The sequence below is a fragment of the Schistocerca gregaria genome, chromosome 3 (genome assembly GCF_023897955.1).
Source record: "Schistocerca gregaria isolate iqSchGreg1 chromosome 3, iqSchGreg1.2, whole genome shotgun sequence".
In the NCBI taxonomy this organism is placed as follows: domain Eukaryota; kingdom Metazoa; phylum Arthropoda; class Insecta; order Orthoptera; family Acrididae; genus Schistocerca; species Schistocerca gregaria.
The window spans coordinates 905294114-905319724 of record NC_064922.1 but is presented as its reverse complement, the minus strand read 5'-3'; the positions used below and the strand labels follow the sequence as shown (position 1 = coordinate 905319724).

At 44.3% G+C, this 25611-nt stretch overlaps 1 protein-coding gene across 1 annotated transcript in view; it reads left to right on the top strand.

Annotated features, from left to right (window-relative positions):
• Window positions 1–25611, top strand: part of LOC126355669 (frizzled-5-like) — a 1025468-nt gene that overhangs the window by 706529 nt on the left and 293328 nt on the right. The window contains exon 4 of the mRNA XM_050006033.1: window positions 21019–21085. Within this exon, the coding sequence (XP_049861990.1) occupies window positions 21019–21085 (67 nt within the window). The remainder of the gene's footprint in view (window positions 1–21018; window positions 21086–25611) is intronic.

Genomic DNA, 25611 nt, shown 5'->3' with positions numbered 1-25611 from the left:
CAGCGGAACGTTTCGTTACTCGCCTGTCTTCTTTTCCGCACGTTCGAGCCCACTCTGTAGCTTCCGTATTCCTCCAGCTTCTTATCGTCAGCGTATAAAGTCGTTAGTGACGAGCTGTACGGAATACATTTAGTCACTCGCTATGTTTTCTTTCCCTGTATGCCATTCGCTACTGTCTTCAGCAGCATTTGTGTATCTCCAATTCCTTCTTTACACAGGCTACGGTTTCCGCTGTCCGCCAGGTCGCTCGCTGTTTCGGGGACTACCATTAATCACGACCTGGAGCACTTCTTTACCCGACGTTGGCCACAGCGCTCGCATCTACACAGATGGCCGTAAAAGTGAGACGGGTGTGGGCTATGCCTTCTTGATCCCCTCTAGCGACACGTAAATAACCTTTACACTGCCACCTGAATCGTCTATCTACGCGGAGAAATTATTGATCATTATACAGGCTATTTCTTCGTGAGGTAGCGTTCTCGCTTCCCACTCCCGGGTTCCTGGGTTCGATTCCCGGCGGGGTCAGGGATTTTCTCTGCTTCGTGATGGCTGGGTGTTGTGTGATGTCCTTAGGTTAGTTAGGTTTAAGTAGTTCTAAGTTCTAGGGTACTGATGACCATAGATGTTAAGTCCCATAGTGCTCAGAGCCATCTGAACCATTTTGCCTGAAGTTTTTATTTTACGTTAAGAACTTATCTTTGCACATCGAACTCGTTTAATTGTTCCACTGCGGACATCGCAGTTATGTTGATATGGAACTTTTGCTATTACTGTTGCTTGTATGGTTTTTGCTGTTCAGTAAATAAACGCGTTTTATCCGACGCTATGCAAGTCGCTGGAAAGCAGTTGCTGTCGGCCGGCTCCCGCCTATCGGCTAAGTCTCCGTGTATTCCCGCCGTGCCTGCCTGTGGCGACCTACGTGAGGCAGTGGCGCGGAGATTCAGGACGGAAATACGTTGATATGACAACGAGTTAAATTCTCGCAATTTCAGCTGTTACAGTATAGCTGCAGATTATTCATTAGCATACCGAAGAGAAAAATATATTCAGCGAAGAGATCCTTTCGAATGGCGCATTCACAAGTAAGCTGACGATCCCTGTTGTACCCACAACTTAATATGTTAGCAAAAAGTATTAGTGTGTAATGCCTATATCAGTAATTACTTTCAGTAACGAACGTTACTAGTAACAGCTACGTATCTCGACGACGCGGTGGCGAACACGTACGGTAGAAAATTTATTCGTTACTTCTACAACGCTACACGTACTGTACAAGGTTGTAATAAAAACACGAAAACATCGCGAAAAATTCAAGCTTCAACATAAATGCCGATGCTAGGCAAGCCTACAGGTTGCGCTGCTGTATCCGACCACGAATGGCTCCTGTATAGCGCCCTCAATACATCGCAGGTGTCAGAATAGGATTTTATGTAGTTGTGACTGCATTATATGGAAGTTAAGTGAATTTGAACGTGGACAAATTGTTGATGCTCGTATGGTGGGTGCTTCCGTAACCAAGGTAACCGAAGTTTTTAGTGTTTCAAGGGGCACCATATAGAAGATTTGGTGTTTCAAGGGCCACAATGGAGAACATTCATATTGCGCACAAGGAAAGTGGAAAAACATTCACTAAATCACTACGTCGCTCACGGGGATCACACTCGTCATCCACATGACTTTCCCACTCAATTTTGGCTGACAGGGCAGGATTGGACGGCGCCATTTTCGGTACCTTTCTGTTAACTATCTAGCAGTTAGCTCCAATCATTGTTGTCTTCCAGTTACGAAAGATACATTGTTTCTGAAACATTATTACAGCCTGGAGGACACCAGTCATCCGCGCGAGCTCTGCTGCCGAAATCTGAAACAAAGTAAGTCTGTAGATTCAGTCGATCTTTCACGTTCGTAAATTTGGACTTACTGAAACTGACTGCAGTTACCTTCCATGTTATCTGGTATTCTCTTTATTTTTATATTGTGGAAGAAATATCAAAAGCAAAAAAAAAACTCGGACAGAGTTTAGTAGAGATCCTAATGTATGGTTGGAATGGTTCAATGAGCTGAGTGATGAAGATGCTCACAGTGATAGCGCTGACTCAGAGACTGAGGACTGTGTTCATGAAAGCAGTCATGATTCAGGAACATAACAAGATTCAAATGGTTCAAATGGCTCTGAGCACTATGGGACTTAACATTTGTGGTCAGTCCCCTAGAACTTAGAACTACTTAAACCTAACTAACCTAAGGACACACATCCATGCACGAGGCAGGATTCGAACCTGCGAACGTAGCAGTCGCGCGGTTCCGGACTGAGCGCCTTAACCGCGAGACCACCGCGGCCGGCACATAACAAGAAGTGCCAGAGAATGATGAATATCAGTCACAGGAAGAAGTAACTCAAGAGGATACATTTCTTTTAAGGAAAGATGTAATAACTAAACGGAGGAAAAATAAATATCCTACCATTGTTAGAAGGAGATCTTGTAATATTATTACGCATTTGCCTAGACCAAAAAATCAAGCTCGTAAAAAAAAGACAAAAATTGAAATTTTGAATTCTTTCTTGGATGAAAACATAATAAGCATTATCTCAACATGCTCTAATATATCCATCATTGAAGTTCATGGTAACTTCTCTAGGGAAAGAGATGCTAAAGAAACAGATGCAATAGAGATCATAGCTTTCATTGGTTTGTTATATCTGTGTGGATCTTTGAGATGTTCTAGGAAGAGTGTATAAAAATTGTGGGATAACTCTAAGGGAAACAGACTGGAATCATGTTATATATGCATAAGCGAAAACCGATACAGGTTTCTCGTTCAAATGGTTCAAATGACTCTGAGCACTATGGGACTTAACTGCTGAGGTCATCAGTCCCCTAGAACTTAGAACTACTTAAACCTAACTAACCAAAGGCCATCACACACATCCATGCCCGAGGCAGGATTCGAACCTGCGAACGTAGCGGTCGCGCGGTTCCAGACTGTAGCGCCTAAAACCGCTCGGCCATCCCGGCCGGCTCAGGTTTCTGTCGAGATGTCCTAGGTTTGATAATATCCGTGATAGAGGTGTTCGCAGAGACTCTGACAAGTTGGCTCCTATCAGGGAGGTACTTGAACTATTCACGAACTATTGTCAAAAATATTTTTTCACCTAGTTAATATCTCATTTTTGACGAACAGCTTTTGGAGTTTAGAGGAAACTGCCCATTCCATTCAGGCAATATATCCCTAGAGAACCAGCAAAGTATGGGTTACAAGTGTTTGCTTTGGTTGATGTAAAAAGAGCTTACACTTTGAATATAGAACCGTACGTCGATAAGCAACCAGAGGACCATGTAATGCCAGTAATTCAGCTGAAAATATTGTCCTTCGAATGGTCGAACTGTTTCAAACGTTAGAATATACACTCCTGGAAATTGAAATAAGAACACCGTGAATTCATTGTCCCAGGAGGGGGAAACTTTATTGACACATTCCTGGGGTCAGATACATCACACGATCACACTGACAGAACCACAGGCACATAGACACAGGCAACAGAGCATGCACAATGTCGGCACTAGTACAGTGTATATCCACCTTTCGCAGCAATGCAGGCTGCTATTCTCCCATGGAGACGATCGTAGAGATGCTGGATGTAATCCTGTGGAACGGCTTGCCATGCCATTTCCACCTGGCGCCTCAGTTGGACCAGCGTTCGTGCTGGACGTGCAGACTGCGTGAGACGACGCTTCATCCAGTCCCAAACATGCTCAATGGGGGACAGATCCGGAGATCTTGCTGGCCAGGGTAGTTGACTTACACCTTCTAGAGCACGTTGGGTGGCACGGGATACATGCGGACGTGCATTGTCCTGTTGGAACAGCAAGTTCCCTTGCCGGTCTAGGAATGGTAGAACGATGGGTTCGATGACGGTTTGGATGTACCGTGCAATATTCAGTGTCCCCTCGACGATCACCAGAGGTGTACAGCCAGTGTAGGAGATCGCTCCCCACACCATGGTGCCGGGTGTTGGCCCTGTGTGCCTCGGTCGTATTCAGTCCTGATTGTGGCGCTCACCTGCACGGCGCCAAACACGCATACGACCATCATTGGCACCAAGGCAGAAGCGACTGTCATCGCTGAAGACGACACGTCTCCATTCGTCCCTCCATTCACGCCTGTCGCGACACCACTGGAGGCGGGCTGCACGATGTTGGGGCGTGAGCGGAAGACGGCCTAACGGTGTGCGGGACCGTAGCCCAGCTTCATGGAGACGGTTGCGAATGGTCCTCGCCGATACCCCAGAAGCAACAGTGTCCCTAATTTGCTGGGAAGTGGCGGTGCGGTCCCCTACGGCACTGCGTAGGATCCTACGGTCTTGGCGTGCATCCGTGCGTCGCTGCGGTCCGGTCCCAGGTCGACGGGCACGTGCACCTTCCGCCGACCACTGGCGACAACATCGATGTACTGTGGAGACCTCACGCCCCACGTGTTGAGCAATTCGGCGGGACGTCCACCCGGCCTCCCGCATGCCCACTATACGCCCTCGCTCAAAGTCCGTCAGCTGCACATACGGTTCACGTCCACGCTGTCGCGGCATGCTACCAGTGTTAAAGACTGCGATGGAGCTCCGTATGCCACGGCAAACTGGCTGACACTGACGGCGGCGGTGCACAAATGCTGCGCAGCTAGCGCCATTCGACGGCCAACACCGCGGTTCCTGGTGTGTCCGCTATGCCGTGGTGTGATCATTGCTTGTACAGCCCTCTCGCAGTGTCCGGAGCAAGTATGGTGGGTCTGACACACCGGTGTCAATGTGTTCTTTTTTCCATTTCCAGGAGTGTATTATACTGTGTACGAACATTAAATGTATTATATTTAGATTTAATAAAAAGCCTTAATATCAGTCATAAAGACTGTTCAAAGTGTACAAATAGGACGCTTGCTTTATGAATGATGCCTGCCATCCGCGCGAGTGACCATGTCACGAAATTTCGCGCGAGTGACGGAGGGTTAAAGAGGACTGTGACGAGAAATAAAACGACGAAAGCTCCAGAGGTCACTGCAGAACTGAGTGTCGCACTTGTGAACCCTACCAGTACCAAAACCACAGGAACAGAGATCTATACGTAGGAAATTGCAGTGCGAGCTGAAATTGCAAAACCACTCATTAGTGATGCAAGTGCGCGTAACAGGAAAACGTGGTGACCAAGCTATAAAACCTGGATTATGGAGCGATGGAAGAAAGTCCTGCTGCACACTCTTTACGTCCCAAGAGTGAAACACGGCGAGGGTTCGTGGATGATTTGGGCAGCCATATATCTTGCTATTCTTTGGGCCCTGTGGTTACTCTGCAAGACCGCATTACTATCAAGGAGTATGTAACCATTTTGGCCAATCAGCTCCGTCCCGCGATACCGTGTTTGGTCCCCAGTGGTGAAGTTGTATTCCAAGAGGCTAGGCCCCCTGTTCGCACAGCTTGCCTCGTGCAGGACTGGTTTTGTGGGCAAAAGGATGAATTGTCACAATTGCCCTGACCACCAGAGACAGCAGATCTCAATGTTATTGAGTCTTCGTGGTTTACTTTGGAGAGAAGGGAGCGAGATCGCTATTCACCTCCGTCATAGTTATCTGAATTTACCACTATGGTGTAAGATTCCTTTGAAAACGATACCCGCCCTGTGTTTATTCATAAGCAGTTTTGAATGTCATGGGTTTCCTAGACCGTACTAGGCATGGGAATGTGCTGTGATTTTGGCCTTTCCATATTTTTGTCCGCTCCCTGTATTGTGCCGACGTTGCCACTGTAGTGTCTTGTACCAGGGGAAGCAATGCAGAGGATGTTTTTGGGTGGCCTGTGTCCTCTTTCAACAACACAGCTGCACACGTTTATTAACAAGGTTCTTATTGATAAGAACAAGAAGCTACTTATCTTTAAGCCAGTCCATGTCCTGTGGCACAAGCTCTTCCGTAACAGTCCTCATTAACTTCACTGCTGGTGAAGTACAAGTCTCACTATAAACGCCACACTCTCGTGGCCAGTGACATGAACTGACAGACAACAATCAGGATATTGGCTGAGCTAGTGGCTGCGACTGTGACTGACTCTGTCGGCGAGTGGGCTGACTGTCTGTAACTGGCTGGGCTAGAGATTGACTGGGCCCTCCAGTCCACGGCGTCGATCTAGATACTGGCGGTCGAGAGCGCGTTGGCGGCGCGTTGCCTGCAAGTCTGTCTTTGGCCTCTCTCCTGATAGGCGTGCTTGATTCGGCGCCTATTATCGATCTTCTCGCAATATCTTTGCCGACCGGTGTGATGGCGACAGCTTACGTCAGCACACCCTGTGTTCAACAGGCTGGTAAAATTAGGCTCCACGATTTCTCCAAAATGCTTGAGAAGTGCATCGTACTAGAGCAGCATTTTTCACCTCTGTCTACTCACACTGTGCGAAAAATAAGCGAAATTGGTGACTCATTGTGTGTATGTTAACCTTTCCAGGACGTTGTTACGAATCGCCCAAAGCGGTGGGCCACTGTGGTCACTCTCGCTCACTGAACTCGCTCAGTTTCCATTTTATATTTACTCTGACAATAAACAAGTGTAGATTGTTCGTGCACTGTGCCTGCTCTTGTAATATATTCTGTTATACAAACATCGTACAAAGGGCGCTGAGTGGGATGTCCCCATAGTTCTGACCACACAATGTGTGATTTAAAACGCCGCTATTGACGAGTCTCCATCAGCGGGATTTAATTTAACAACAAATGGTGTATAAAATATGCTCACAAGCGGCTTTGCCGCTACGGCCGGCAGCAGTAAATTGAGCACGCCTGTGCGTTCTGTGTCGCCTTGTCGCGCTGCTACCGGCTTTGCACCCGCCGTTAATATGCAAATGACGCCCTAATCCCATTATGCTGATCTATAGCACCGCCTGCACTTCATTATCTCACAATATATTTTCGGAACAGCGCGCGCACGCGCTTCAGAGTTGCTCCCGTTCGACGCTGCGTGGAGCTTTTTCCTACCTTTTTTTAATTATTTGGCGCCTGCTTCATCCGATTACCGAATTTGCGTTCGGAAAAATTATTCACTGCAGTTTTACGTGAGAACGCTCTCGCCTGCGCAAACATTTGTATGCTGCTCATATATACTTTTCATGTACGATAGAATTTACCCGGCCTCTGTGCTGCCGACGTAACGGAAAATGTGGAAAAAAACTCGTGTCAGCGTATGTGAACGGCTGTCACAAATATTCCGCTCCGCGTTATTCTCTCCACGTTTGTGACACCTACGCTCCAGAATATTTTAACTGGTTATCCCTCGCTTCCAGTGGAGAACAAATGGTTCCAAATATAACCGTAAGGTTGGCCCCTCAAGGATCTGCTCTGATTGAACTCGTTGACAACTTATACATCTACATACATACTCCGCAATGCACCATACCATCTTCTCTCCCTGTTCCACTCCCAAACAGAACGAGGGAAAAATGACTGCCTATATGACTCCGAACGAACCCTAATCTCTCTCTTACCTTATCTTTGTGGTCTTTCCTCGAAATATAAGTTGGCGGCAGTAAAATTGTACTGCAGTCAGCCTCAAATGCTGGTTCTCTAAATTTCCTCGGTAGCGATTCACGAAAAGAACGCCTGCTTTCCTCTAGAGACTCCCACCCGAGTTCCTGAACCATTTCCGTAACACTCGCATAATGATCGAACCTACCAGTAACAAATCTAGCAGCCCGCCTCTGAATTGCTTCTATGTCCTTCCTCAATTCGACGTGATAGGGATCCCAGACGCTCGAGCAGTACACAAGAATAGGTCGTATTAGTGTTTTACAAGCGGTCTCCTTTACAGATGAACCACATCTTCCCCAAATGAACCGAAGACGACTATCCGCCTTCCCCACAACTGCCATTACATGCTTGTCCCACTTCATATCGCTCTGCAATGTTGCGCCCACGTAACTGTGACTGTGTCGAGCGCTACACTACTAATGGATTATTCAAACATTACGGGATTCTTCTTCCTCTTCATTTGCATTAATTTACATTTATCTATATTTAGAGTTAGCTGCCATTCTTTACACCAATCACAAATCCTGTCCAAGTCATCTTGTATCCTCCTACAGTCACTCAACGACGACACCTTCCCGTACACCACAGCATCATCAGCAAACAGCCGCACATTGCTACCCACGCTATCCAAAAGATCATTTATGTAGATAGAAAACAACAGCGGACCCACCACGCTTCCCTAGGGCACTCCAGATGATACCCTCACCTCCGATGAACACTCACCGTCGAGTACAACGCACTTGGTTCTATTACTTAAGAAGTACTTGGGAACCAATCCCATATGCTCGTACCTTAGTTAGGAATTTGCAGTGGGGCACCGAGCCAAACGCTTTCCGGAAGGCTTGTAGTGCTGGGGGTCACTCCCTGTGTGAGTCTAAACAACGCGGCCCATGGCGCTACCAGTTGAAACATCCGTATGTACCCAGTCTGCAACCAGTTTCAGGTGACTTACGTGGCCGTTCTCCAGTGACTGTAGTTGTTTCGTTCTCATAGTTCAGGTGCCCTTGTGTGAAGACAAGTAAAGAAATTTTTAAAGATAAATTTCTCCGGCGCAGGAAGCGCTTTCAATTGTTTAAAAAAATGGTTCAAATGGCTCTGACCACTATGGGACTTAACTTCTGAGGTCATCATTCCCCTAGAACTTAGAACTACTTAAACCTAACTACCTAAGGACATCACACACAGCCATGCGCGAGGCGGGTTCGAACCTGCGACCGTAGTGGTCGCGCGGTTCCAGACTGTAGCGCCTAGAACCGCTCGGCTGGCACTTTCAATTGTTGTTCACCTGCGTAACAAGTATTACAAATTCTTTTCACATCGTCCAGAATCCTGTTTTAAAAAAGCACTTATCAACCAACCTGATATGCTTCAAAATAATGACGAAAATTAATATCATTCCCGTCGTAGGCCTACAAGAATATCGACGAAAATTGAATATCAAGACCTGTATGTGTTATTCGATGTTTGACTGCTGAAATCCGAGAAATTCTTCGGTCACTATTTCCCTCAAAGTAATCACCCTCGATAATAGTAAATAATCCGTCAACATCGGCACATGCCACTATCACAAGATAGTAGCATGACTTGTGACTGAAGTGTACTGGTCTACTGTCCACCAGCTTTTCAGTTGCGACAAGCTTCCTATCTACGAATAGCAGTGCCAGTGTTATTCCGATTTATGATGCAAAATTCCGTAGGATAGACATGCTTGTACAGAGAAACAGGCACTGCGGCGTCTACAGCCGGTTTGAAATACTTTAAATGTATTCTCAGTTGCGAAGATGGACTACCATCACCCGTAGAATGGAATGACGACAGTGAAAATTTGTGCTGGACCGGGTCTCGAAATCGGATTTCCTACTTTATCGCGAGCGGTCGACCCTGCGAGACCAAAACCTCCATATGTCGTCAACCACACGCCTACAACCTGTACTCGTATTTCCATTATGTATATTCACGTACAGGTGAGACACCTTACTGAGAAGTCCCTTGCCCGATGTCGGCGGGTAAATATGATATTAAACTTCCTGGCAGATTAAAACTGTGTGCCGGACCGAGACTCGTACTCGGGACCTTTGCCTTTCGCGGGCAAGTGTTCTACCATCTGAGCTACCCAAGCACGACTCACGCCCCGTCCTCACAGCTTTACTTCTGCCAGTACCTCGTCTCCCACCTGCTGCAAACAGTTTTAATCTGCCAGGGAGTTTCATATCAGCGCATACTCCGCTGCAGAGCGAAAATGTCATTCTGGTAATATGATTTTGCAGTTCATAAGGAACACTGCATATCTCTGAACGACAGAGGCACTACAACACCGTGTTTATCCACTGACATTGGGCAAGCGGCTTTAAATTAAAATATCTGTCCTGTACAGGAATATAGACAATGAATGTACAAGAGCAGGTTGTAGACACATGATTCACGACACATGGAGGTTTGGTTTTTGTCTTGAGTCGTGCACGGATGCCAAATTTGTGAGGCGACCGCACGCTATAAGCAGGAAATCCGTGTTCGAGTCCCAGTCGGGCAAACTCATTTATTTTCGTCATTCCATTCTACAGCTGATGGTTGTCCATATTTGCAATTGCGAATACATTGCTATAGTGAATCAGTACAGTTCTCAAGATTCCATAACTGATCAAACCGTTCACAACTCTTTTACAGGCCTCTCCTTTTGGTGCGGACATATATTAATCGCACAACTCAGTTTTGCCATTTGCGGTAAGTGTTGAGAGCAAAAGCTTACTATCAGCTCGCAGCACATTGGGCGCTGGGACAAACCTCGCCTCCTTCTCCAATGGCAACCAGAGTATACCTTATAAAAGAAACGAACATGTCACGGGTTAATGCGTCGAAGAATTGACAGCGTCGAGTTGAGCCGCTAGAAGGACCAGCTACAGTCTCTTCCCTCGTTTTTCTCAACAATATTAATAATAAACCCTATGCGTAACACTGCTCATGAATCGATACTACTTTCACAGTGGCTACGGTGCACAATATTGTTACGTGATTAAGATCGTCAACGGGCGTGAACAAGCCGTAACGGCCGGAAGTCAGCGAAATTTCATCGATCACTAATAGGCCACCTTAAAGCGTGCTATTAGTAGAATCCCTCGAGTACTTCCAAAATATTTCTGTATATTCCGCAGAGATACAATGCTGCTTTCTCCTCATGCAAAGTACTATGAAACTGAAACAAATTTAAAATACTAGTCAAATGTCTGTAAACTGGACATTTTGCGTTAAAGTATAATATTCGTTTGTAATGTAATTTCCTAGTTTTTCTTTATTAGTTTCTTAGGGTGATTTCATATTTTTCCATGAATGAAGGGAAAAATAGAGGCACTTACAAGCTGTTTTTGTTCGGAACTTGAAAGCCTTACTCATTTACTGTTTGTATACATGTTGTTGTTGTTGTGGTCTTCAGTCTAGAGACTGGTTTGATGCAGTTCTCCATTCTACTCTATCCTGTGCAAGGTTCTTCATCTCCCAGTACCTACTGCAACCTACATCCTTCTGAATCTGTTCAGTGTATTCATCTCTTTGTCTCCCTCTACGATTTTTATCCTCCACGCTGCCCTCCACTACTAAATTGGCGATCCCCTGATGCCTCAGAATGTGTCCTACCAAGCGATCCCTTCTTCTAGTGAAGATGTGCCACAAACTTCTCCTCAGTTATATTCAATACCTCCTCATTAGTTATGTGATCTACCCATCTAATCTTCAGCATTCTTCTGTAGCACCACATTTCGAAAGCTTCTATTCTCTTCTTGTCCAAATTATTTATCGTCCACGTTTCACTTCTATACAAATACTTCCAGAAACGACTTCCTGACACCTAAATCTATATTCGATGTTAACAAGTTTCTCTTCTTCAGATATGCTTTCCCTGCCGTTGCCTGTCTACATTTTATATCCTCGCTACTTCGACCATCATCAATTATTTTGGTCCCCAAATAGCAAAACTCATTTACTCCTTTAAGCGGCTCATTTCCTAATCTAATACCTTCAGCATCATCTGAAATAATTCGACTACATTCCATTATCCTCGTTTTGCTTTTGTTGATGTTCATCTTATATCCTCCTTTCAAGACACTGTCCATTCCGTTCAGTTGCTCTTGGAGGTCGTTTGATGTCTCTGTCAGAATTACAATGTCATCGGCGAACCTAAACGTTTTAATTTCTTCTCCATGGATTTTAATTCCTTCTCCGAATTTTTCTTTTGTTTCCTTTACTGCTTGCTCAGTATAGAGACTGAATAACATCGGGGATAGGCTACAAACCTGTTTCACTCCCTTCCCAACCTCTGCTTCCCTTTCATGGCTCTTGACTCTTGTAACTGCCATCTGGTTTCTGTACAGACTGTAAATAGCCTTTCGCTCCATGTATTATACCCCTGCCACCTTCAGAATTTGAAAGGGAGTATTCTTTGTGTAAATGAATCAGTTCTTTCTCACCTCAGATTGGTATAACTGTTCCACTGCAGTTTCGCATTCTGTCATGTTGTAAATAGTCTGTCTGACGAGAGAAATACTGAAAGATTGGAAAACATGGAATTGCGCCACGAGAGCAGGTAAATTAATGAAATAATTTGCAACAAGCGTAATCAAGTGGGATATCGATCTTAACAACTTCCCAGATACGGTACCTCTTTTGCTTTTTTTCCAAGGTAAAACACAGGCAAATCTCTCGAGTATGGTGATATTATTTTCCTGTTTAGTATATTTGTATCAGAAAAAAGAATAATTCACGCAAAATAACTTATATTATCTTACTTTGTAAGACAAAATTTTTCACGGCCAGCGAATTTCGTGAAATGTAGACTGTTTTATGTCATCCGCTGCTGGCGAGATCAAGATAAAGTTATTTTGTAAGTATTTATAAACGGAGGTGACAGAATTACGAAAGACACAGATCATAACAATAGAGAATAAACCAATATGCCTTTTGGAAATAATATAAAACTCAGATTAGATAATTAATATTCACAAAAATTTAACAGTTTAAATTCTTTCCCTTTTTTGAAGAGAAAAAAAAAACTTTAAGCACGCTGTGCACCAGACAGATGGAAGGTGTGAAATGCAACAAGGAGGCCTGCTACGTTTCAAGGGACGTCTAATGCTTCCCTCACTTCTTTTTTTCGTGACAGATATGAGTTAACTAAGATGAACTGAGTTTCTCCTTTACTGTTGTATCAACCTCGCCGCTTATTGCAGATAAAGGGACGGGTGAACGAGCTGTCGGCGGTTACAAATGTTCCGCTGTTCAAATACAGTTTTTAAAATACAGTTTACATAAAAATGTGAATCATTACATAAGGTTGGAGAGTTATTAAAATGGTGGTTTTCATTTATGGTATTACAATTTCAACTATTGACATTTTATCTTGTTTTGAAATAAAAATATCTTGAAATGAAGCGCTGCACATTTTTTTAAAAATATGAAAGGGTGTGAAGAAGGAAGGATAGAGTTAGGGAACAGAATATGAGAGAATCTGTAGTCGTTGGGAGTTGGTACAAACAAAGGGAATAGATGGCTTGTGATATGGGGATTAAGGTAGGTAAATAAACGTCATCTGACTGGGACCTCCCGTCGAGTAGACCGTTCGCCAGGTGCAAGTCTTTCGATTTGACGCCACTTTCGCGACTTGCGCGTCGGTGGGGATGAAATGATGATGGTGAGGACAACACAACACCCAGTCCCTGAGCGCAGAAAATCTCCGACACAGCCGGGAATCCAACCCGGGTCCTTAGGATCGACATTCTGTGGCGCTGGCCACTCAGCTACCGGGGGCGGAAATTAAGGTAGGTGAGATGATGGATGGAAGGAAATAGAAATGGAATAGGGAACTGGGTGCTTGAGTTTGCAACTGCATATATATGAGAGGACAGAAAGATGGAGAAGAACGGTAAGAGCCAGAAGGTGGGATAGAATGAGATGGGAAGAGTTCTGATAGTAAGGATCAATAGTCTGTCGGGGAAGAGTTCATATTTCTGGGAGAGACAGTGAACTGGAGTGTGGTTGTGTGTGAATAAGGTGAATTTCAGATGTGGAGTTGATGGGATGTGTCGCTGTAAGCGCGTCAGCAACCAGGAAAGTAGAGACGAATGGATGCGGTTGTAAAAATCGAGCTTGTGGATTGTATAGGAAACACTGAGTTGTTCACCGTGGTTGGAGAGATGTAGTAATTTGACGAGATGGTAAATCACGTGTGTCTGGGAAGGCAAACGGATAGGAAGCTGAATGCGTGGAATTCAAGGATACGGAGGGGGTGGCACGAGTTGGGTGAAGCGGATACTTGGACAATGTTGGCGTACGAGAGGATAGGTCGATCAAAGTTTCTGAGTGACGAGGGATGGCAGAACACCACGTCCGTTTCAGTGCACACACACTTTCCGCCCGTGCACATCTCGTGCTGCTCGTGTCTGGGAGAACTTGGCGGGGCGGGGCAGCGCTTTGTCCCCCGTCCAGCGGCAGTTTGGCTGTGCAGACAGCGTGGTAATCACATTCGCGTGCGAGCCTTCCCAGCGCACCAAAAGTGCCTGATTTGCGGCTGTCCCCCGATGTTTCTGCCCGCCCATTGTCCGATCTAATGGAATCATTTAGGAGCTCTGGGGCCGCCAAATTCACACAAAGCGCGCTCATAATCTCATCAGCGGTGATACGGAGGCTCCAGGAGGGTTGAGGCTGTGGTCGCCTCTCTCTGAACACACGCGCATCAATAATGTGCACACCACCCGTGTTTGCTGTGGGAACCGTGTGCGGTCAAGTACAAACGCCGCGAGAGCGTTGCACACCGACTGCGTTCCGTAAACGTGCGAGTACATCGTGAAACGCACGCAACACCGAAGAAATATTGACAGTGTTACATCATGAACAAATAGTACCAGACTGATAGCCGGCCATCGTGGCCGAGCGTTCCTAGGCGCTACAGTCTGGAACCGCGCGACCGCTACGGTCGCAGGTTCGAATCCTGCCTCGGGCATGAATGTCTGTGATGTCCTTAGGTTAGTTAGGTTTAACTAGTTATAGGGCACTGATGACCTCTGAAGTTAAGTCCCATAGTGCTCAGAACCATGTGAACCATTTTGATCCAGACTGATAATCCAGTATTTCCATGCTTGTGGGATACAGTGACTCAAATTTCATCCTTTTGTGAGCTTATTTATCAGTATTTTCAACGCAGAAAAAGTACGTACGTATACGTGAAAAATAACGTGAGCACATTGTGGCAGTTGGGTTTATTTAACTTTACTAGAACTTTTCAGCAGCTAATCGCAAAGCAGCATGCCCAAAGACGTGCACGTGATGCTTATCGCCATCTCTAGGACTGTCAAGAAAGATCGACGCGATTTATCCGAGGGAGATCCATTACGGCCGGCCGGAGTGGCCGAACTGTTCTAGGCGCTACAGTCTGGAACCGCGCGACCGCTACGGTCGCAGGTTCGAGTCCTGCGTTGCGCTTGGATGTGTGTGATGTCCCTAGGATGGTTAGGTTTAACTAGTTCTAAGTTCTAGGGGACTGATGACCACAGCAGTTAAGTGCCATAGTGCTCAGAGCCATTTTTGAGATCCATTACGACAGATCGCAAAGACAACTGGCTGTAGTGTTATGACTCAGGCCGCATCTCGTGGTCTTGCGGTAGCGTTCTCGCTTCCCTCGCCCGGGTTCGATTCCCGGCGGGGTCTGGGATTTTCTCTGCCTCTTGTTGGTTGGGTGTTGTGTGTTGTCCTTAGGTTAGTTAGGTTTAAGTAGTTCTAAGTTTTAGGGGACTGATGACCATAGATGTTTAGTCACATAGTGCTCAGAGCCATTTGAACCATTTTGTAATGACTCACCGACTGGTGTGTGATGGACTCAAGAAATTAGTGAATTAGTGTGGTATGAATAATGTGGTCTTTAAATCAACAACACAAAGACCAAAGTGATGACTGCAGATCTCCTCAATGAAAACAGACCTGCCATCACAAGAATCGCTGGGTACGAGGTCTTCAGTTGCTTCGAGTATTTAGGATGTGTTGTCACTGATACTGTAGATTTCGAGCCTGAGATCCGTAGGCGGAGCTAGATTGCGAGAAATTCTACAGCAAAGCTTGCTCGCAACTGGTAGGATACCTCCATCACTGCCAAGACGAAGCCTACTCCCTTCCAAACTGTAATCTTACCTATCGTGAACTATGCAGCGGAAATTCGAACGATGAAGACGGTGGATCGTCGCAGGGTTGATACTCTTTATTTGTAGTGTTATAGAAGATAACTTAGAATACTAGAAACAGCAGTTTGATCAATGAATCTATCGTGAGGAGGCTCGGCTCAGAACAAAGTTGTCGACTCTTGCCAACCAAAATCAGTTCAAATGTTTTGGATGAAATTCCTAGAACCCAAGAGGCAATGAAAATGACAGGAAAAAGGCGGCCGCTGAGAACTTAAGAGGACGGGCACCGTGGAGATGGATAGAACAGATTAAGAGCCAGACCGGGACGGGCTTGCAGCCACCAAGCCACCATGTCCAGGATGTGGAGGCAGGGCGTCTAGGGTTTACCAGCCGATGCCACTACACTCTTGGGCAGTGTTAGACCAAAATGAGAGAAGAGTAGACCCTTGTAAATCCAGAAAGACTACATCACAAGAACACCGTAGGATTTGTCGACTGGTTCTCAGGAATAGACGGATGGCAATGGCTGGAATCAGAACAGAGGTTGCAGGTAGTGTCACCACGAACGGCCGGCAACAGATTACTGAAGTCTGGGTTGAAATTTCGAGCTGCCACGCGTCGTTCACCGCCAAGACTAAATCACAGACAACAAAGACTTGTGCTGGTATTTTGAGTGGCATTCTGTGATGAGTCTCGCTTCTTCTTGTGGTGCCCATAGACGACAATCCGAAAGCAGTGATACTGGAGAGCCATAATTCTCCACCCGCTGGCATCATGGTGTGGGCTGTTGTTAGATACAACACGACTGATTCAGTAATTGTTGAAGGGAGACTGAATGCTCGCTAGCAAACCTTGTTGTTCTACCCTTCATCTCCACGGTCAGAAACTGCGTATTTCGGCAGGGTAATGGCATATCCTGTTTACTGTTCAAACACCTCGAGGAATATACGGACTCTTTGTTGGCCTGCACAGCTTCTTGATTTTTCACCCGTAGAACGTATCTGCAATGCGATTTATACGTTCATACAACCCTCCAGCCAGTAATGTTGATGAACTGGGACAATATCTGTTTCAGGTGAAACTGTTTACTTTCATATAAGGAACTAATGATCTGAAATTAATATTTAAGTTTTTAGTCGCAAGTAACTGGACGTCCTGTTAGCTGAAACTGTACATGTCCAGCTCTGAAATTCATAAAAAAATTGTTTGTGGTGACGTGAGACCAGAACGGCATATCACTTCTGACATGGCTATTGCGGCAATTGAAAGAGGCGTCATAAGTTGGCCACTGCTGCACTGCGCTGGACGATCCATAGACAGAGCTGAACTCTTCAAACCAGTTTGCCCACTTTTCAAGCGCGCATTATTTACGCTGAGGTGACAAAGGTCATGGGATAGCGACATGCACATGTACAGATGGCGGTAGTATCACTCACACAAGGTATACGAGGTGCGACAATAAAGTAATGAGACTGATGTGAAAAAAATTTTGTTTTAGTCAAGTTTAGTGTTCTCTCCTTCAAAGTAATTCCCTTCTGATTGCACACATTCTTTCCAGCGCTTCTGTCATTGATGGTGACATTCCTGGAACTCATCTTCTATAATATTCTCAAAGACCCTCGTCACAGCTTTTTGAACATCTTGTGTTGTTTGAAAATGGTGTCCCTTGACCGGCGTTCTGTCTCTTGGAAATAGAAAAAAGTCGCACAGAGCAATATCTGATGAATAAGGTGGCTGTGGTAGTACCGATATTTGTTTTGAGGTTAAAAATTGCGGTACTGGCAGAGCAGCATGGGGTGGCGCATTATCGTGATGCAGAATCCAATTATCATATCTTCAGTTATTATTAGAAGAACCGTTTCTCGGTTTGATGTTCAGTTCTTCTGCAATCATTTTCACAGATAATCTTCGATCAGATCGTACCAGTTCGCGCACGCTGGCCAAATTGACATTCGTCCGTGAGGTTAACGGTCGTACACTGCGGTCTTCATCTTTAACATTCGTTCTGCCTTCACTAAACATTTTGTGCCAACGAAACACTTGAGCTCTTGACATAACCTCCTCTCCAAAAGCCTTCTGAAGCTTTCCGAAAGTTGTCGTCGCGTTTTCACCCAATTTAACGCAAAAAGAAATGGCATACCGTTGCACAATATTCTGCGGTTCCATTTCTGTAACGAGAGACACAAAAATGTGTTAAGTTATTACAGCACAACTCACGACCTAGCAGTTGCATCGATGTGCCGCTTGGACTAGAAGCAGCTTATACTCCAAGGTCATAGATATTATGCCTACGCAAGCCTCCAGGGTTGCCACGTCTTGCAAAGAAAATCAGTCTCATTACTTTATTGTCGCACCTTGTAAAAGGCAGTTCATTGGCAGAGCAGTCGTTTTTACTGAGGCGATTCAGGTGAAATAGTTTCCAACGTGATTACGGCTTCACCACTGGAATTAACAGACTTTGAACGCGGAATGGAGGTAGTTGGAACTAGAGGTAAGGGACATTCCATTTCGAAGAGTGTGTCGAGAGTGCCAAATTTCAGGATTTACCTCTCACCCCGGACACTGCAGTGGCCTACAGCCTTCACATAACGACCGAAAGCAGCGGCGTTTGCGTAGAGTTTTCACTGCTAACAGACAAGCAATACTGCCTGAAATAACCGCAGAAAAAGATGTGGGACATACGACGGACGTATTCGTTAGGACTGTGCGGCGAAATTTGACGTTAATGGGCTATGGCAGCAGACGACCGATGTGAGTGCCTTTGCTAATAGAATTTCCATTTCCATAGTATTTTTATGATGAGCTGTTTCAGTTTATTCGTTTGTACTAGTAATAATTAACGCTTATTCATTGTACATTGCATGTAAAATAGCTACTTTGATACCTGAGCTGGCAGACTCTTGCAGACGGACACAATCTGTCCCTCGAAAGCGTACTTACGACGTTTCAAGAGTTAGTTTTAAGCGAGAAATCTAGTAATATTATACAATATCCTAAGTGTTGCTCCCGTAGCGACCGTGAAGGTAAGATTAGACACACTGCCGCGCGCACACAGATGCTTTTAAACTGTAGTTCTGCCGGCGCTCCATACGTAAATGGCAACCCTATTGTGTAGCACAGTGGTAAGTACTCACTGCCGTGCACTTCATTCTGGTTTGCAGAATATAGATGTAGATGCATCTTTTTCTTCAAAGTTGTTTATGTAATACATTGTGTGATACAGAAAATAGCGAAAGAAGGCGTCAAAATAATGAAATCGCTTTAGGGATACAGAGTACGCTATTTCATCGCAAATACTTCGAACTTTGACCTTTACTGTCTGCTTCTCGCAGTACCTATCAACGTGCCGCTAAGTCTGGTAACACTTACTGCATGTCAATCAGTTTAGAGTGCAATAGTAAGGAAATTACAAAAACGTAGTCTTTCCCATTTTCTTGTTTTCCTTTTGTCACTACTCCTAATATGATCTTTATTCATAGATTCAATCATTCCCGTTTCCTTTTATCAAAAATTTCACTACTTTCTTAACATTCCTGTTGATGAACGTAAATTTGTTACAAACTACGACGTGTACACACTTTATTCAATATGTAAATGTCACTACAGATATTCGAATTTAGGTTATGACGTGTTCGATATGCCTACCATCATTGGCGACAATGTTGCGTAGACGAATAAAGAAATTCTGCATGACCCGCTGAAGTGTCTGAACATCGATGCTGTGTGGATGCCCTGTTGAATGGCTGTTTTCAACTCGGAAACGGTTTAGTGGTTATTACTGTACACCTTGTCTTTAATATAGCCCCACAAAAAGGAGTAACATGCGTTCATATCCACAGAATATGGCGGCCAATCGAGAACCATGCCAGTGGCCTCTGGGTACCCCAGAGGCAGAACGCGGTCCCCAGAAGGCCCCTCCAGGACATCAAACGCTCTCGCACTTCGATGGGGTCAAGCTCCGTCTTGTATGAACATCATCTTGCCGAAATCAGGGTCACTTTGTATAACGGGGATGAAATCATCTTCCAAAACATTTACGTACGGTTCGGTAGTCACCGGGCCATCAAGGAATATCGCACCAATTATTCCGTGACTGGACATTGCACAGCACACAGTCACCTGTTGAGGGTGAAAAGACTTCTCGATCGCGAAATGTGGTTTCTCAGTCCCCCAATTGCGCCAATTTTGCTTACTGACGGACACATAGAAATGAAAGTGGGTTTCGTCGCTAAACCAAACCATACGACGCATACTAATTCCCTTCATGCCCTGCAGATAACCGTGCAGTTTGAACGTCCTAACGTAAACGGTTCAGTTATGACGATTTTATTTCATGCGGTTCAACAATTGTTAGCTTGTATGTAATAAAATGGAACACCTGCAGCCGTCCTGTCGACGTTGTTTATTATACTGCTACCAATTTTGGTGATTCAGTACGCCATCTTCAGGCCTTAAATGCCGATGCGGGGGCCTCCCTTCGCAAACACGATGACATCAGTGGTCAACATCAATGAACTGGTTTCTGTAGACTGTAACAGCGATGTTGTGTCTGCACCCATCAACTACCGACTGACGCTTGGAGACACAACATCGCTGTTACAGTCTATAGAAACCAGTTCACTGATGTTGACCACTGATGTCGTTGTGTATGCGATGGCAGTTCACCCCCTCACCGTCATTTAAGGCCTGAGGATGGTGTATTGAATCACCGAAACTGGTATCTGTATAAAAAACAACATCTAAAGGACGGCTGCAGGTGTTCAATTTTATTAAAGTCTGGAGTTATTCTTATCCTTCAGCGATACGCATAAATTTTAGACGTCGTTGTAACTGAATACCTCAGTATTAAGGCACCAGATAAGGCCATCCAAGACAAATCTTCCGGTTACAAGTCTGTGTGATATATGAGCATTTTAATTAGTGCACGTACCGTCACCAGATGTGATGAACTGCTTACAGCACTATAAGACATACAGCAATGTCTTTTTAAACATCACCGGTGTAATAGAGATTGTAAGTGAAATAGTGAAATCGAGATTTTCTCTTGAAATATCTGTAAGTTGACACAGTTACAGTAAAATGTTTATTTGAATAAATTTTCCCCTTTTTGATTGATTAATATTCTGGATCTGATGTGTTTTCTTGCATATCATTTATTGAAGAAACGATGTATTAGCGTGTGAGTTGCCGAAGAACACATTGTTTGTTACATTATAATTACTGCAGTTTACAATGCAAATAAATGCATAAATTATCTATTTTCCTTGTAATTCTTCAATTGCCAAGAAATTTTTTTTTTTCAGGAGTGGACAGAATCTACAGGAAGTGCTCACGTCATCTGGAGAAACGGCTGTTCAGGCAAAAAGGAAGGTACGTAATACCAAACATTCTTATAACATTTTTTTAAAAAATTCTGTACGTACATCGAAATGAAGGAAGTTTAAAGTCTCTTGAGCATAGAGTCGGTCGACATTAAAGCACGTATATGTTTAACAAATATGTATGAAAAGGCTACACGTAGAATTACGCTTTGGGGGGGCCTTGGCGGTTCCTATTTGAGCTAAAAACATGACTTAATAAGTAGCTATATTGCAGTATATTAAGTAAGGTTTGTACGACGAACCGGAGCTCGTTCCCAGGCAGATAGTGCGAAACGATTAATTCCTTTGGAAAAAGATTTTAATTGAGCTGAATTTAATGCTCAGAGAATGGCATGTGCTACGTTATATGGATTCTATGTGCAAAAACACTCACCCTTAAATGAATCGGGACTGGAGCGAGACTGATGGTTCAAATTTTGTCCACGGACCTAGGTCTAAGGTAAGTTTTTACAGATTGAAAAAAAAATCTTGCTTCGTTTGGATTTTACTTGCAAAAAACATGTTTTTTTCTGGGAGATATTCGTAGCGTGCCACTTCTATACTCTAAACGTAAACGAATCGCTTGAGACTGTGCACGAAGACAAATAAATATGTAAAGTCAAAACTGATTTTTTATCCAATAATCGTTATCCTTTACCGAAATAAGATAATTTAAAGTCGCGCTAAATGCAGCACGTAAAATTCGTTCTTACGTGAACTGAATGTGCCGAAACGATTTAAAGTGAATAAAACATGCTTACTTACGATAAAATTGAAAACTCTCTTCCAGAAATTTAGTTTCATTGGGATTTTACGTGCAAAAACATGTTTTGTGAGTTTCTTTACGCGCGCCACTTTTATCTTTTAGACTTAGACCCGGTTCAAATTTTCTAACGAGACAGACTAGTGCATGTAATTAACGTTCGTCCTGTTGTTTTGTGAAAGCTTTATCTGTCCCGCCACGATATAAGCAACTTGGTCCGAAAGACATGTAAAAACCTATGCCGGATCAGTCGTCGCCCGAGACAACAAAAATGTACATCAGTTGCTAAGTTATGGCGATCTAATGTCAAAAATATGGTAGAGTAAAAGTTGGAAAACAGAAGCAAAAATACTCTTAGTACAGCACAAAAAACGCGAATATGTCCTGGGCAGAGTTAGGGACGTAAAAGAAATGGACTAGCTTTTTGACTTATCTGGCAGCTTCAACGGCATTTAAATCAAGACATCTTGATATGATCGCGCTTTTTATACGAATCCAGCGCACTGAACTCTCTTAGCTCCAAGGTGTTGGCACATCTGCATCTTGTAGTTTCTAGGGTAAAGTCCCTGATCATGTGCTCAAAATCCAGAAGATTTGCCGGCCATAGTGAACAATGTATAATATATGGCGTAAGAGCATATATGTAATAACTAGAAAAGTTTTTATTAGGGGACATAATTTCTGAGGGTGGATTTGTTCCTAAAGTGGGGGGGGGGGGGGGGGAGGAAGGACGCTAGAACAATTTTTTGGTTTCTGGAGGGACCACTTCTCCCACAAACCTAACCCCGTTAGATGTATACTGAAAAGTAGAAGAACAAACAGACAACAATTCATGTGCTTCACTGTGTGGCTGGTCCCGGAGGAGGTTCGAGTCCTCCCTCGGACATGGGTGTGTGTGTTTGTTCTTAGGATAATTTAGGTTAAGTAGCTTAGGGACTGATGACCTTAGCAATTAAGTCCCGTAAGATTTCAAACATATTTGAACATTTTTCATGTGCTTCTAGAGTGTGAGGTGCATCTACAATAGGAAGTAGTGGGGATGCATGCATCCTAAACTTTAATGACCCATTTTGTCATATTACAGGAAATGACAATCGTCATGTTCTGTAGCACCATAGCATGTGTCATGTTATATAACATGTCACCATATATCACTCTGCTTGAGCCGTCAGAGTGGCCGTGCGGTTCTAGGCGCTACAGTCCTACGGTCGCAGGTTCGAATCCTGCCTCGGGCATGAATGTGTGTGATGTCCTTAGGTTAGTTATGTTTAAGTAGTTCTAAGTTCTAGGGGACTGATGACCTCAGCAGTTAAGTCCCATAGTGCTCAGAGCCATTTGAACCATTTGAACTTTACTTGACACGATGCATTAGATGACATGGGTACTTGTACTAACAAGTAAAAAAGCCCGAATAAGCCAAGATGTTTTAAGTGTGTTTGAAGCTGCCAGATATGTCGAAGAGCTAGGACCTTTCTTTTACATCCCTGACTCCGCCCAGGACATATTCGCCTTTTTTGTGTTTTGTTAGGAGCGTTTTTCATTCTGGTATATACCTAATTTAAATTCAAAATATATATTTTAGTAACTGTTGTTAAGTTTGTGGGTATTCACGTTCGTCGCCGAGGAGCCTGTATGTGAAGTTACATACCTGCAGTAAACACTCAGGAAGAGCAAAGGAACGATGCTCTCCGGAACAGGCTTTCATTCCATCCTCTGAATGACAAAGATGTGTGTCTCAGAGCAGGAGGTGGTCACTAGGACGTCTACACACACACACACACACACACACACAGAGCGCCGGCCGCTTCTGACGCCGCGGCGCTCCGCGATGCCAAATTGATTCGCAGATTGAATTTCAAATGCGCGGGCTTTTGTCCGGCCCGTGTTTGCGGCAGTCTGTTGTGCCGGAGATCCGCCATTTGCATTGTTATTGCACGCGGCGCAAGCCGGCGGGCGCAAAAAAATAAATGAAGCCGCCGGGGCTGGCTGCTCTGCGCTGCGGTCGCAGTTATGATTAATACAGCTCTCCGCGGCATATGCTCCGCCATTGTCAAACCTTGGTGCGGAAAGGACGCGCTTTATAACGGCTCACGCTAGCTGCAGGGACTCCCATAGCAGCAGATACGCGCCAACTTAATTTGCGTTACTGCCGCAGTAGGCGTGCGGTGTGGGCGAGTCGTTTGCATATTCTCTAACATAGCAATTTCACTGTAACCCGCTGTGATATGGACAAAAATAACACACTTCCTGGTTTTTACAAACACGCATTGGAACAGTATATGTGCAATTCACTCATTCGTCGTGTCCCATAGAAAGGGGAACCTTCAGGCATGTCGAAATAGCCATGGTATGCATTCATAAAATACAAGGAAGACGTAGAAATTAATATGCATTCTGAATTAACTATAGTCTATCACTACACTGCTTAATGCTACTCACGCTTATGCCATCTATGTGCAGTCACAAAAATTAGAAAGGACACTGTTACTTTGGAAGGTGCTGCCGCTTACTCCCTCATACTAAATATATTTCGTTTATGTCCTGCAGGTTTAGTACTTACTTGGCAACAATGATGTTTACAGACGTAGATGATACTTTCCAAGAGAAGCAAATGCTGGGTCGTAATCATAGTATTTTACGCCACATAGTAAAAAAGGGCAAGAGGTGTTCTAAATGCGGCCTCCTTTGCCGACGGAACACACTGACCTAGAATTCTCTCAATAAACCGAACTCGACCATTAGGTTTCCCGACCACAGTCCTCACATAACGTTACCCCCGATATTTAAATGGCGTTATTGTGTCAAGCGCAGCGTAGGGTACCCGAGCGGTCACGGGCGCCTTGTCACGGAGGTTCGAGTCCTCCCTCGGGCATGGGTGTGTGTCTTGTCCTTAGAGTAAGTTACTTTAAGTTAGATTAATTAGTGTGTAAGCTTAGGGGCTGATGGCCTCAGCAGTTTGCTCCCATAAGACCTTACCACAAATTTTCCTTGAATGTGGATAGTTAGCTAATTTGTACGACGACTGGCTAACGAAGTACGTTTTCAATATGTTTTTTTAATTAGTTGCAATTCTCAATTTATTTTTGTGTCCTGTATTGTAACTGTGCAAATCACTTATCAACTGAAAGTGCCGGCGGCTGTGGACGAGCGGTTCTAGGCGCTTCAGTCCAGAAACGCGCTGCTGCTGGTTCGAATCCTGCCTCGGACATGGAAGTGTGTGATGTCCTTAGGTTAGTTAGGTTTAAGTAGTTCTAGGTTTAGGGGACTGATGACCTCAGATGTTAAGTCTCATAGTGCTTAGAGCCATTTGAACCATTTTGAACTCTGATTTTTGTTGTCAGTAATAAAAAGCATTAAGGAGTAAATTTATTGGTAAATGAGTGTAAGAATCCCAAGATTTTTAAAAAGGCTTCTGCAAGGTATATGGCTATCTATTTTACAAAATATTTTTCTTCTCTCTCCCGCTGAATAAATTCTTAATTTTGGATACACTGCCCCAGAGGATAATTCCATAAGACGACGGAGAGTTAAAAAAGTAAAATGACCGAACAGTCTTGTCTTTATATGGACACAACAAAGCAAGCAAAGGACGCGGAACTGAGGTTTCTGATGCCTCTGCTTATGTGTTGATGCTATTTTCACTTATTATGTAATTGTACACCAAGAAATTTTAACTGTGTTTCATTTACTGAATGACTATTGAGGTCTGCTTACGCTGCTAACAGGTAATTATTGGTAGCGTGAAATCGCGTAATATGAATCTTTGTCAGATT